We start from the raw sequence: 10,444 nt of genomic DNA, 5'->3' as shown, positions 1-10,444 counted from the left end.
AAAGCGCAGATTATTTTTGTTGTTAATATTTTTTGTTTTTATAATTTGTGAAAAATATGTAAAATTAATAAAAATAACAAAACCTTTTTATCAATATATATCCTTAGTTAGCTTGTTAATTTGATTTGAGTATTATTAAATTTTGTTACAGGCAAGGCCACTATTAAGAGAGAGGAATTATCCAGATTTAATTGATGAAAGGATTAAAGAAGATTATGATATCCATAAACTATTTTGGATGGTTCGTTTAGCTGAGAAATGTGTAAGCAAAGACCCTCAAAAACGACTCAGTATGCTTGCGGTAAGGGTGACATCTTTGTTGAAAATTTAAACTATCAAATAAAAATGCATAAATAATGCTAAATTAAATCTAACACATAAATCACATTTCCTCATTTTTAGAGCCGTATATATATATTAACGCTCCCGCTACGTTACCAACAGCATTTCTGCCAACTCTTATTTATAACTGTGTTTAATAGAAGTGTCTTCGTGGATGTGTCTAATAAAAATGTTTTTTTATGGCTGTATTTAATAAAAGTGTCTTTATATATATATTTTCTGGATGTGTCTCTTTATATATGTGTTTAAAATATAATAATTAATTATTATTAGCAATAAGTTGGCAGATAATATGTTGGTATCTAATACTTTTCCATATATTAAACGCTCCTTACAACGCTGCTAATTAAATAAAAGTTAAATTATTATGTTATTTCTATAGTTTCATTCAAATTTTAATTAAGTCTTTATATTTTTTTTAATTAAGTCTCTATAGTATTTTTTATTTTTTAATTAGGTCATTTTTATATAAAAAATATTAAAACTAATAGAGTATTTCTCCCAAAATACATGTAGTCAAATATCTAATTAAGTTTTTAATTTGCGAAGAAATAGTTAGTTAAATCTAACATTTTTTACACTAAAAAAGACCTAGTTATAAAATTAAAAGCAGTATAAGAACTCAATTGAAAGATAAAAAAATATAGGGATCTAATTAAAAATTTAGTGAAACTATAAGGATCAATAGAATAATTAAACCTTGAATAAATTTTAACTTTTTGTTTATTATATTTTATATCAATAGTTTAGATTTAGAGTTTATAATTTAAGATTTATAGTTTAGAATTTAAGATTTAGCATTAAAAAAAATTTAGGATTTTATGATTTAGGTTTTAAAATATGTATGACCATATTTTAATGTACTTTTTTATTTTTTATTTTTTATTTTCATTTCTTGTTTGGATACCACCACAGGTGGTTAATGCTTTGAATGGCATAGTAGAAGGAAGTACATGCATCAAAATAAAGGAATATTCCCCAGCAAGATCAGACTCATTCTACAGTGATTCTGAATCTGATAATGATGATGAAGATGAATTGCATGGTTATGAATTTGAAGAAGGTGAGTTACAAACTCAACAAACAGAAGAATCCACACCAAGTGACAATAATAAAACCACAAATAATCAAATGTTGCAACTAATTGTAAGACATAATATAAGAGTAAAATTTTGAATTGTTCCTAACAATTTTTTTAATTGGACAATTTCGTCGCTAATAGTTTACTTATATTCGAATTTTTTAGTCATCTAAATTATTAGAGGATAAAATAAAAAAAATCCTTCAAAATTTAATTAAGGATAAATTTTGAAGGATTATTTTGTCTTATAGTAATTTATATGATTAGAGACGTCGAATGTAATAAAAAAACACAAGAAACGAAATTGTTACAGAAAATAAAAATTGTTGGAGAATAATTTGAATTTTACTTTTATAATAAAATATTTAAGAGAAGAATGATTCAATGCTTAGATGCTAGGGTTGACATCTGAAATAAGGAAGAGTTTACAGAAATAAAGCTTCCACTTTAATTTGATTAGTGTGTTAAACCGGTTGTGTTAATTTGTAATACAGTGTAATTACTGCTAAGAGTAATGCTATTTGAATGTAGAAAGCGAAGGAAGAGTATTACTCCTATATATATCTTTAATCTTTTTTTTTTTTTAATATTGTGGCATACTTGAAATTTTGGGTTCTATCACGGTTTAAATTATCATTAGCATCTCTTATTTAGATTTAATTTTCATGTAAATTGAATCTAAGGCTAGAAGTACATCTAATTATGTATCATAATAAAAGAAAATTTTATATCTAAAAAAATAAATATGATTAGCTGGTTATGCATAATTACATATAAATATTCTATGCTATCAATATATTTAAATTAAATTTTGTTTATATAAATAAAAAAAAAATGTTATATATATGGACCATTTTTATGTATATTTCTAACAAAAAAAGTAATAAGACGAAACATAATTAACAATCACATGGACTAACCTATTAAGATATCTATCTCGAGATATCTATAATATTTGTAACTGTGTAAATTCAGGGACTACTTTGAGATTTAGCTCTAATTTTGAGCAATACTCAGTGTCCAATGTCACACATATTTTAGATTTTATTAGTTGGCAGTGTAATAAACTTAATTTTATCATCTTACTTAAAAAAAATTGTCTAGTACACAAGCATTCTACGGTAATATAGAGTCTAAAAAATATCACATTCAAAGAATGTAATATAAGCAACCTAATCTAATAATTGAATTAATAACTGATTCCACATCTTGAAGATCTTGAAATTGGGATGAGCCTAACCTCAGCACTCGTGACTTATAAAGCGTGACTAAATATCCAGAATTTGGATCCTCTAAATTTTGGATTTCACTTTAGAGGGTAAAATGTAATCTTTCTAAAGAAAAAATTCAAAATTTAGATGATCCAAATTTTAATATCCAAATCAATCAATTTTCTGTCTTCTCAAAACTATTTAACCTTAATAATATGATCACAAATAAGTGGCTCCGACTAAGGATCATAATTGCTTGGGTAGGGATGAGCAAAAAACACATGATGAATACATCCGAACTAACAACTGAAGTATGTGATTATACCTTGTTTACAGTGAAATGCTGCAACTCACCATACGGCTCTCAACTGTGATCATTCACCATGCTGTCATCACACCAACAATACACCAATAATTAATTAAACTGGCACTAATACCATTCAATCCATCAAACCCTTAGAAGATCTTATGAAGTTCATAAGATTTTTAAAACCACTTTGAACAGAAAAAAGCAATATTTGGAAGGTCAGCATGACAGCATGGAGTACAAGAATAAAGAGTAGCTTGGTGCACAAGCATCCTACATTAACACAGGGTCATGAAACAGGAAACCATCGAATCATGACAAACATGCTTGTATGTTTGAATCTAGAAGTCAAGTCTAAGAAACCACCGTTAAATTATGGTAAAATTGCAGGCTTTCCACTTCCATCCACTAAGCAAAATGTTGAAAATGCACGAGCATTTTATCTCAAAAGCGTACATGATGAACAGCTGATGCTTACTATAGCCGCAGCAGAGGCAGTAAAGATCAATTACACCGAACGTCTAACGTTGATGTACTGGCTCACCGAGATAATCGTTCATCTCCTGGTCTAAGCTTATGTACTCAGGTTCCTTGAAATTTAACCAGCTTTAATTGGTTTGCCAAACATGGCCATTTTCTGTGTCAAGTTCTGCAGAGCCTCATGCCTTTTAGCTAGTTCCATGAGAACCTTGATTCTCTTGAAAGAAACATGGCTTGGCTTATGCCCCTTCTCAACCATTTCCAAGAAACACTTCTCTGCTTCTTCCAACTTCCCCATATCACAAAGCAAGTCAAAGAGCAAATCAGAAACCAAGGTGTAGGATCCAAAACCCTTCTCCACCATGTCACCCCACAACTTCATAGCCATTTCTACCTTTTCCTGCCTCTTAAACAGCTTTATCAAGAACAAACAAGACTGTGTGTTTGGAAGACATCCTGCAGCCATCATCTTCGTGTACAAGTTCCAAGAGCTCTGCAAATCATTGGACCAGAAAAATACCCTGAAGAACAAATTGTAAGTAGTCGCATTCGGACTCAACCCTTTACTCTCCATCTCATCCACCAAACGATATGCATCACCAAGCCTCTTGGCAATGCAGAAATTTCTGATGGCAGCATTGTATGCGGGAACATCCGGGTAACAACCATACTCCTTCATTTCCTTCAAAACATCCCTCGCCTTATCAGGTTGACCAATCAACCCCAAGCCACCAATAATACTAGTATAAGTGATCACATCCGGCGACAAATCCTGGCCACGCATTTCATCGAGCAACTTATAAGCCTTCTCCATTTCCCTGCCCTTACAGTACACATCCACCAAGCAATTGTAGGTAACAACATCGGGCTTCACCCCCATTTCTCTCATCTCCTTAAAGAACCCCTCTGCATCCTCAGGGGTCTTCCACCCAGACAAGAGTATGTTAAAAGTCTGCAAATTCGCGCAAAAATTGTGCTTCAAACCATGATATACATTCCTAGCATCTGTCATGCTCTTCTCTTGGCAGAGTGTTCTCAACAATGCATTGAAACAATCAGTGTCGAACTCCACCACAAACTTCTTGAGCCTTTTAAAAGACTCAACTGTTTTCCTTACAGAACAGACCTTGGCAATTCTGGCCAAAACAATCATCATTGTGCGTTGTGTTATAACCGATCGGTCTTTCTTCTTCGCTTCGATTAAGAGTTCCCAGACTTGGTCAAACATACGATTTCGTCCAAGGATGTGAAGCATGGTGTCAAATGAATACGGGGTGTGGTAGAACCCTTTTCTTGCACCGGTGTATCGGAAGAACTCGAGGGTCTGGGATGGGTTAGCATGGCTAAATCGGGCCCTCTTGAGGACATCATCAATGAGGTCATTGGAAAGGAAAACACCACTGGATTTGAGGGATTGCCTGAGGTTTGAGGGGGAAGAGGAAGAGGAGGTGGAGTTGATTATGCAGAAAACTGTTTCAACAGCATCATTCTGGTTTGGCTGTAGGTTTGGCGTGGCAGCGAAGGGGCGTAAGAACAATAAATTCGAGGTTGGGATTCGGCTGAACGAGACACGCATCTGCAACATGGCTAGTGGTGCAATGAGTTAGCCACTAGAAGAAGGAAAAGCATTGCCAAATGCCAAATGGTTCTGGAAACATGAAAAAGAATCCATGAATCATTGTTTCCTACTCCTCCCTGAATCTCAAAACAAACCTTTCTTGCCTATTCATGGTGACATCACTACAATCAAAATTAAAAATCATATGAACCATAAGTATCATTGATCATTCAAAAGTTTTGAATAGGTTCCAAAGTGTGCATATAATAATGATAGTAACTTGGGAAAAATTCACCTAAACCAGTATTATCTCACACAAAATGCAAAACTGGAGTAATTATATCTCATGATAAACATTTCAAAAACTAAGGAAATTAGATAATAAAATTTAATTAAAAAATAAAAATAAAAAAGACGCAGAAGCAGAAAAATCACCTGGAAGTGAGAACAGCACAGCCGGCGGTGCGGAGAACGAAACGGCGGAGCAGCAGAACATTGAAGAATCACGAGAAGCACCGCAGACGGCGTCGGCCGCGGAAGAAGAAGCGGCGGCGAGAGTAGGAGCAGCGTAGAACCGAATGAACGATGCGATGCAAAATTGGAGATGCGCAAAGCCTTTCAGGGTTTCTGTTGCAGTTTCTATGCTCTTTTTGTAATTTCAGAAATTTGTGTGGTTTGTAGAGTAAAAACACCGTAATGGAGGGACCAAAAACGAAATACAAAAAGATGCGAACGACAAAGTGATATTTTTGGGTCCAATCACGAGTGAGCTTTCCACATTTGGTGCAATCATTGCGCACTCTCAACTCTCTATTTCCCACTCTCATCAACGAAGAAAGAAACCAAACGCTTCCTTCAACCTGCGAGGTTTCTCTCTCTCACTCCCTTATCTCGCTTGATCTTGAAACTAATTTATGCATTTTTCTTTTAATTTTGTTAATTAATCCCTCAATTTCATATGGTCATTTGTTAATTCATTTCTAATACAGAAGAAAAGTAGAAAAAAAATGAGGGATTTGTTATATTTACTTTTTAAATCGAAGCTTGATTTCTGATTCAAAGTACTCAGTTACGAAAATTGATGACCCTATATTAATTCGGGTAAAGTACTTTCCTTCCAGTTAGTTTGTGTTGCTTTTTTTCTCCTTAAATTACTTCTTAGGTAATGCTCAAAAAATTAAATAAAATTGTTTGTTAGTTTTTGCTGGGCATGTGTATTTTGAGGAAGTTATTCACTTCTTCATGAATAATTGATCGGGTTCTATTGTGTATTTTTTTAATGAGGATTGAAACAGTTTTTCTTGGGGTTTAGGGTTGTACTTGTTCATATACTTGGGAGTTGGGAACTTGTTCAAATTTTGAAAAATTACAGATTTATTTACACAATGCAAAGGTTACTTATTTATTTGGGTTATATTTTTTGGATGTCAGGTTATTGACCAAGATGACACCAGTTTGCCCGTTTGTCAAAGCTTCTCGGCCTGATGATAGTACTCCTAAAAAATCAGGTGAAAACTCGGTTAAACATCAGGCCGATTCGGACAGTAAGTGCCCCTTTAGTAAGAAGGAGGCTAGCGATTCGGCTAGTTCCTCGCCAAAGTGCCCTTTTGGATATGACCAAAACTCGTTTAAGATTGGTCCTTTTAGCTGTGTGATATGCCAGGCACTTCTCTTTGAGAGTAGCAAATGTGTGCCATGTGCTCATATTTTCTGCAAGTATGTATATTTGCCCCCTGTTTATATTTAAGTCTGATTGCAAATGCTGCTTGTAGCTCATTTTTGATATTCTAATTATCTGGAATCAGAGCATGTATATCACGCTTTAAGGACTGTCCATTATGTGGGGCTGATATTGAGAAGATTGAGCCTGATACCAATCTCCAAGGTTTGGTTGATCGATTTATTGAAGGTCATGCCAGGATCAGAAGGTCTGTTAGTTCAAACCAAGGAGAAGAAACAAAAGAGAGTGGACAGGTCGAATATGAGGATGTTTCTTTGGAAAGAGGTTCGTTCTTGGTCCAACATGCCATGAGGGTAAGTATGGCTTTTGCTATTATAATTTCAAGTGTTTTATATGAAGTATTAACTGGAGAAGGGTCCTTTCAAATTTTTGTGAACAATTATCATCAATCAACAATAATGGTGATATCTTGGTAATCACAGTTTTAGCAATTTGTGATACTTGCTGAGCTGCCATATATGAATGAATGATTTTGAAAACTGCTGAAGATACTCGGCTTTGATTTTTCCTAATTTCATTTGACATTGCATTGTTCTATTGTTTTATAATTAACAGTTTGCCATGCTATTCATAAGCAGGCATTCCGTGCTCAGAATTTAGAAAGTGCCAAATCGAGACTCAGCATCTGTGCTGAAGACATTCGTAGTCAGATTGAAAAAGCAGGTGATACAACAGAATTATGCTCACAGCTTGGTGCAGTCTTGGGTATGCTTGGTGATTGCTGGTGTGTTTTCTCATTCTCATTCCCTTTTCTTTGTCTGCCTGTTGCATTTATTTTCCTGGTTTTGCACGTCCAATATTCTCTTCTTTGGATTCTTTTCCCCTCATAATTGTGAGTTTTAGTATACAGGGTTGAGCGGCCTTATCACAAATGTAGGGTTGCTGCCTTGTGACCTAGAGGCTCGTAGGTTCAAAATCTGAATGCAATCTCTCTTCTTGTGGGGGACAAGAGTGTGTGTGCATTGCGGGAGCCTTGTGCATTAGGCTGCCCTTATTATTTTTTCTTCTAAACTTTTCCAGGATATTTTCTCTTCTTTCCTTTTCTCACTTTCGTTCCCCTCAAATTATGTCTTATTATATCACAAAGAATATTCTTTCCCCTACATGCTCAATGGAGATATATATGTATACCATATTTCTGCAGCCGAGGAATGGGTGATGCTAATTCTGCTGTCGCATATTTTGAAGAGAGTGTTGAATTTCTGTCTAAGTTGCCAAAAGATGATAAGGAGGTTATTTCACTGGATCCTTTCTTTTCTAGGTGTAAAATATGAATTGCATAATCATTTTTCCATTCTTGTGAATTCATTTCTTAGAAATTTGTTCTCCTGCAGATCACGCATACCCTTTCTGTTTCACTTAATAAAATTGGAGATCTTAAATATTATGATGGGAACCTGCAAGCTGCAAGATCTTATTATTTACAGTCTTTGAATGTTCGTCGTGATGTCATCAAGCATAATTCAACTGTCCCAACTCAGGTTAGATACAAATGTCTGCCTATCCTATATTTGGGTTGATATACCAATATGATTGACTAACTTGCTTTAGTGAATCCTTAGCTCATTATTTAATGTGAAATAGTTCATGTCAATTTACAGAGAGAGAAAGAGATGTATTACATGGAGTTATTTACACGAGTGGTTGCTTATTATGAGAAATAAGCAAGGTCAATAATAGCCTTTAGATCAAAATCAATGGTCGTGATCACTTGACTGAACTTTCTCCCCTTTTTCCATTCCCTATTTTTCTATTTTGTCTCTTTCTCTCTCTGGTTATGTTTTCTGCACAGCCTCCCTCCAATAGAAACTCTATGAATCAGTGCCAAAACCCTTCATGCTTCATCTTTTTTCCTTCAATACGATATTATTCATTTTTTGATGTCTTCGATACATTAGAGTTTAGACAGCTCAACTCAGTCCATTAGAAATCTTTCCAAGTGATAATCAAGTTACAATAATCCCAAGATGTAATGCAGCCATCGTAAACACAATAAAGAATATCTTTTTATTAGGCCTGGCTAATATTGAAATTAACCTTTTCCTTTGTTTCCAATAATCCAGGTCCTTGATGTCGCCGTTTCTCTTGCTAAAGTTGCAGATGTCGACAGAAATCTAGGAGATGAAAAGTTGGCTACTGATGGATTTCAAGAAGCCATAGACATGTTGGAATCACTGACATTAGATTCTGAAGCCATCGGGCTTGAGCAACGGGTAATGTTTACCTGCTTTCTCACATACCACATGAATTGGAAAATCCTGTTATATTGCTTCTGTTCATTCTTCCTTCTTCCCCCTACCGTTATCTCTTCCTCGCCCTTTTTCTGTTCCGACTATCTGCTAACTAATTTCAATTTGTATCCTTCTGTAGCGGCAATCAGTGCTAGAGTTTCTAAAAAGTCAAGTGGCTGAGAAACAAGAACAAGTCGAGACACAAGTCGAGGCAACTGCCTGAGATAGGTGCTCCTAAAAAGTAAGGAAGCCGCAACCGGGATGCAATAGATGCAAGAAATGTTACAGTATGTCAACGCACAAGCCTATAAAATAAGCTTATCTTACAGAGGCACTTGTTATATAAGAAGGAGAAACCAGACTAATATATCAATGTCCCGGTTCCTGGTTTAGATCGTCTTGCCACTTGCATGTATATCAATGTATATTTTTGTTTCCACTTTTTTCCCTTGTGTTTCTTGGAGCTCAAGGACAACTGAACTGAGGATCTTCCTTGCACTATTGTAACTAAGCATACTTTGTTTAATAAACTTTGAAATAATATGGAGTGAGTTATAGTTTTTTATTATGATTATTGATTGAATCAGGTGCATCTGATTCCTATTACTAGAAATCCAACATTCCAACTAACTAGCCCCACATGATTGAAGTTCCTTGAAGGGAGGAGCTCTCTTGGGGAAAAGTCTTTCATTCTTAAGGGTTCAAATCTTAAATCACTCGTTGAAGGATTAGGATACTGTATATATGTTATCAAATGCAATGTAAAGTTCCTTTATTTTGAGAGAAATATAATAAAAATAAGAGAAAAAGTGATTGCTACATAAGATATATATTCCTAGAAAAAGTGAGTCTTTCGTGTGAAGTTGAGAAGGAATAGTAGCACGCCTATGACCTATCTTACACATCGATTCATAAACTTCAAATAATAGGTGAAATAAAAACATACAAATTTTTACACATATTGTTAAAGCCTGAACTCAAGTCTTTCTTTTAACAAATGCAATAGGATGCGGAGCACTCCTTCCAATTTGGATCTATATTTGGTGCAAATGTTAATTGCATGTGTGTAGAGCAAGACACTAGATGGACAAAACCACCAACTACGCATACACTCATCACCTGTTATAACCTGAAAACCAGTTTTTATGACATAATCTCCAAATTAATTGTCTGTCTTCTCAAAACTATTCAACCCTAATAACCTTTATTCTATCACCGAAACAGAAAACCAGAAAGAAGATGCAAAAATGAACATATAGTGCAGAAAGAGTAAAGAACTGAAGATGATAAATTCCTGAGAACCCAATGTATCCTGTAATGTAAGTTGTTGTTACAAATACTATTCATCTACTTCCAAGTTCCAACTAGATTTACCAATTACGATGCAAAACAGACAAATGAGAAGCTCAACAACAATTCAAGTATAAGAAGCAAAAGAAATCCCAAGACCACTATACTATTGCTACTTCAGTACTTCTACATTTCAATGCACA

At 34.5% G+C, this 10,444-nt stretch overlaps 3 protein-coding genes across 6 annotated transcripts in view; 2 read left to right on the top strand and 1 right to left on the bottom strand.

The window, feature by feature from the left end:
* Positions 1–1,518, top strand: part of LOC107621236 (proline-rich receptor-like protein kinase PERK3) — a 3,974-nt gene extending 2,456 nt beyond the window's left edge. Inside the window, exons 6-7 of the mRNA XM_021114735.1 lie at positions 152–301; positions 1,258–1,518. Of these exons, the coding sequence (XP_020970394.1) occupies positions 152–301; positions 1,258–1,518 (411 nt within the window). The remainder of the gene's footprint in view (positions 1–151; positions 302–1,257) is intronic.
* On the bottom strand, positions 2,588–5,597 carry LOC107622542 (putative pentatricopeptide repeat-containing protein At1g02420). 3 transcript variants are annotated; one of them, XM_016324473.2, is made up of 2 exons: positions 5,415–5,597; positions 2,588–5,161 (listed from the first exon to the last, which is right to left on the bottom strand). In XM_016324473.2, the coding sequence occupies exon 2, from the start codon at positions 5,004–5,006 to the stop codon at positions 3,540–3,542; it is 1,467 nt and encodes a 488-aa protein (XP_016179959.1). In that variant the 5' UTR covers positions 5,007–5,161; positions 5,415–5,597; the 3' UTR covers positions 2,588–3,539. The 3 variants fall into 3 exon arrangements, with proteins under 3 accessions (XP_016179959.1, XP_016179960.1, XP_016179961.1); XM_016324474.2 differs by having other exon boundaries at positions 2,588–5,069; XM_016324475.2 differs by having other exon boundaries at positions 2,588–4,997.
* LOC107622543 lies at positions 5,695–9,519 on the top strand. 2 transcript variants are annotated; one of them, XM_016324476.2, is made up of 8 exons: positions 5,695–5,846; positions 6,411–6,695; positions 6,785–7,013; positions 7,299–7,444; positions 7,865–7,952; positions 8,055–8,201; positions 8,784–8,933; positions 9,091–9,519. In XM_016324476.2, exons 2-8 carry the CDS (start codon positions 6,424–6,426, stop codon positions 9,172–9,174), a joined length of 1,116 nt encoding a protein of 371 aa, XP_016179962.1. In that variant the 5' UTR covers positions 5,695–5,846; positions 6,411–6,423; the 3' UTR covers positions 9,175–9,519. The 2 variants fall into 2 exon arrangements, with proteins under 2 accessions (XP_016179962.1, XP_020969850.1); XM_021114191.1 differs by having other exon boundaries at positions 5,837–6,080.

The sequence above is a fragment of the Arachis ipaensis genome, chromosome B10, assembly GCF_000816755.2.
Source record: "Arachis ipaensis cultivar K30076 chromosome B10, Araip1.1, whole genome shotgun sequence".
Taxonomy (NCBI): domain Eukaryota; kingdom Viridiplantae; phylum Streptophyta; class Magnoliopsida; order Fabales; family Fabaceae; genus Arachis; species Arachis ipaensis.
The sequence above is the reverse complement of the archived record's forward strand: the minus strand, read 5'-3'. Positions and strand labels throughout refer to the sequence as shown.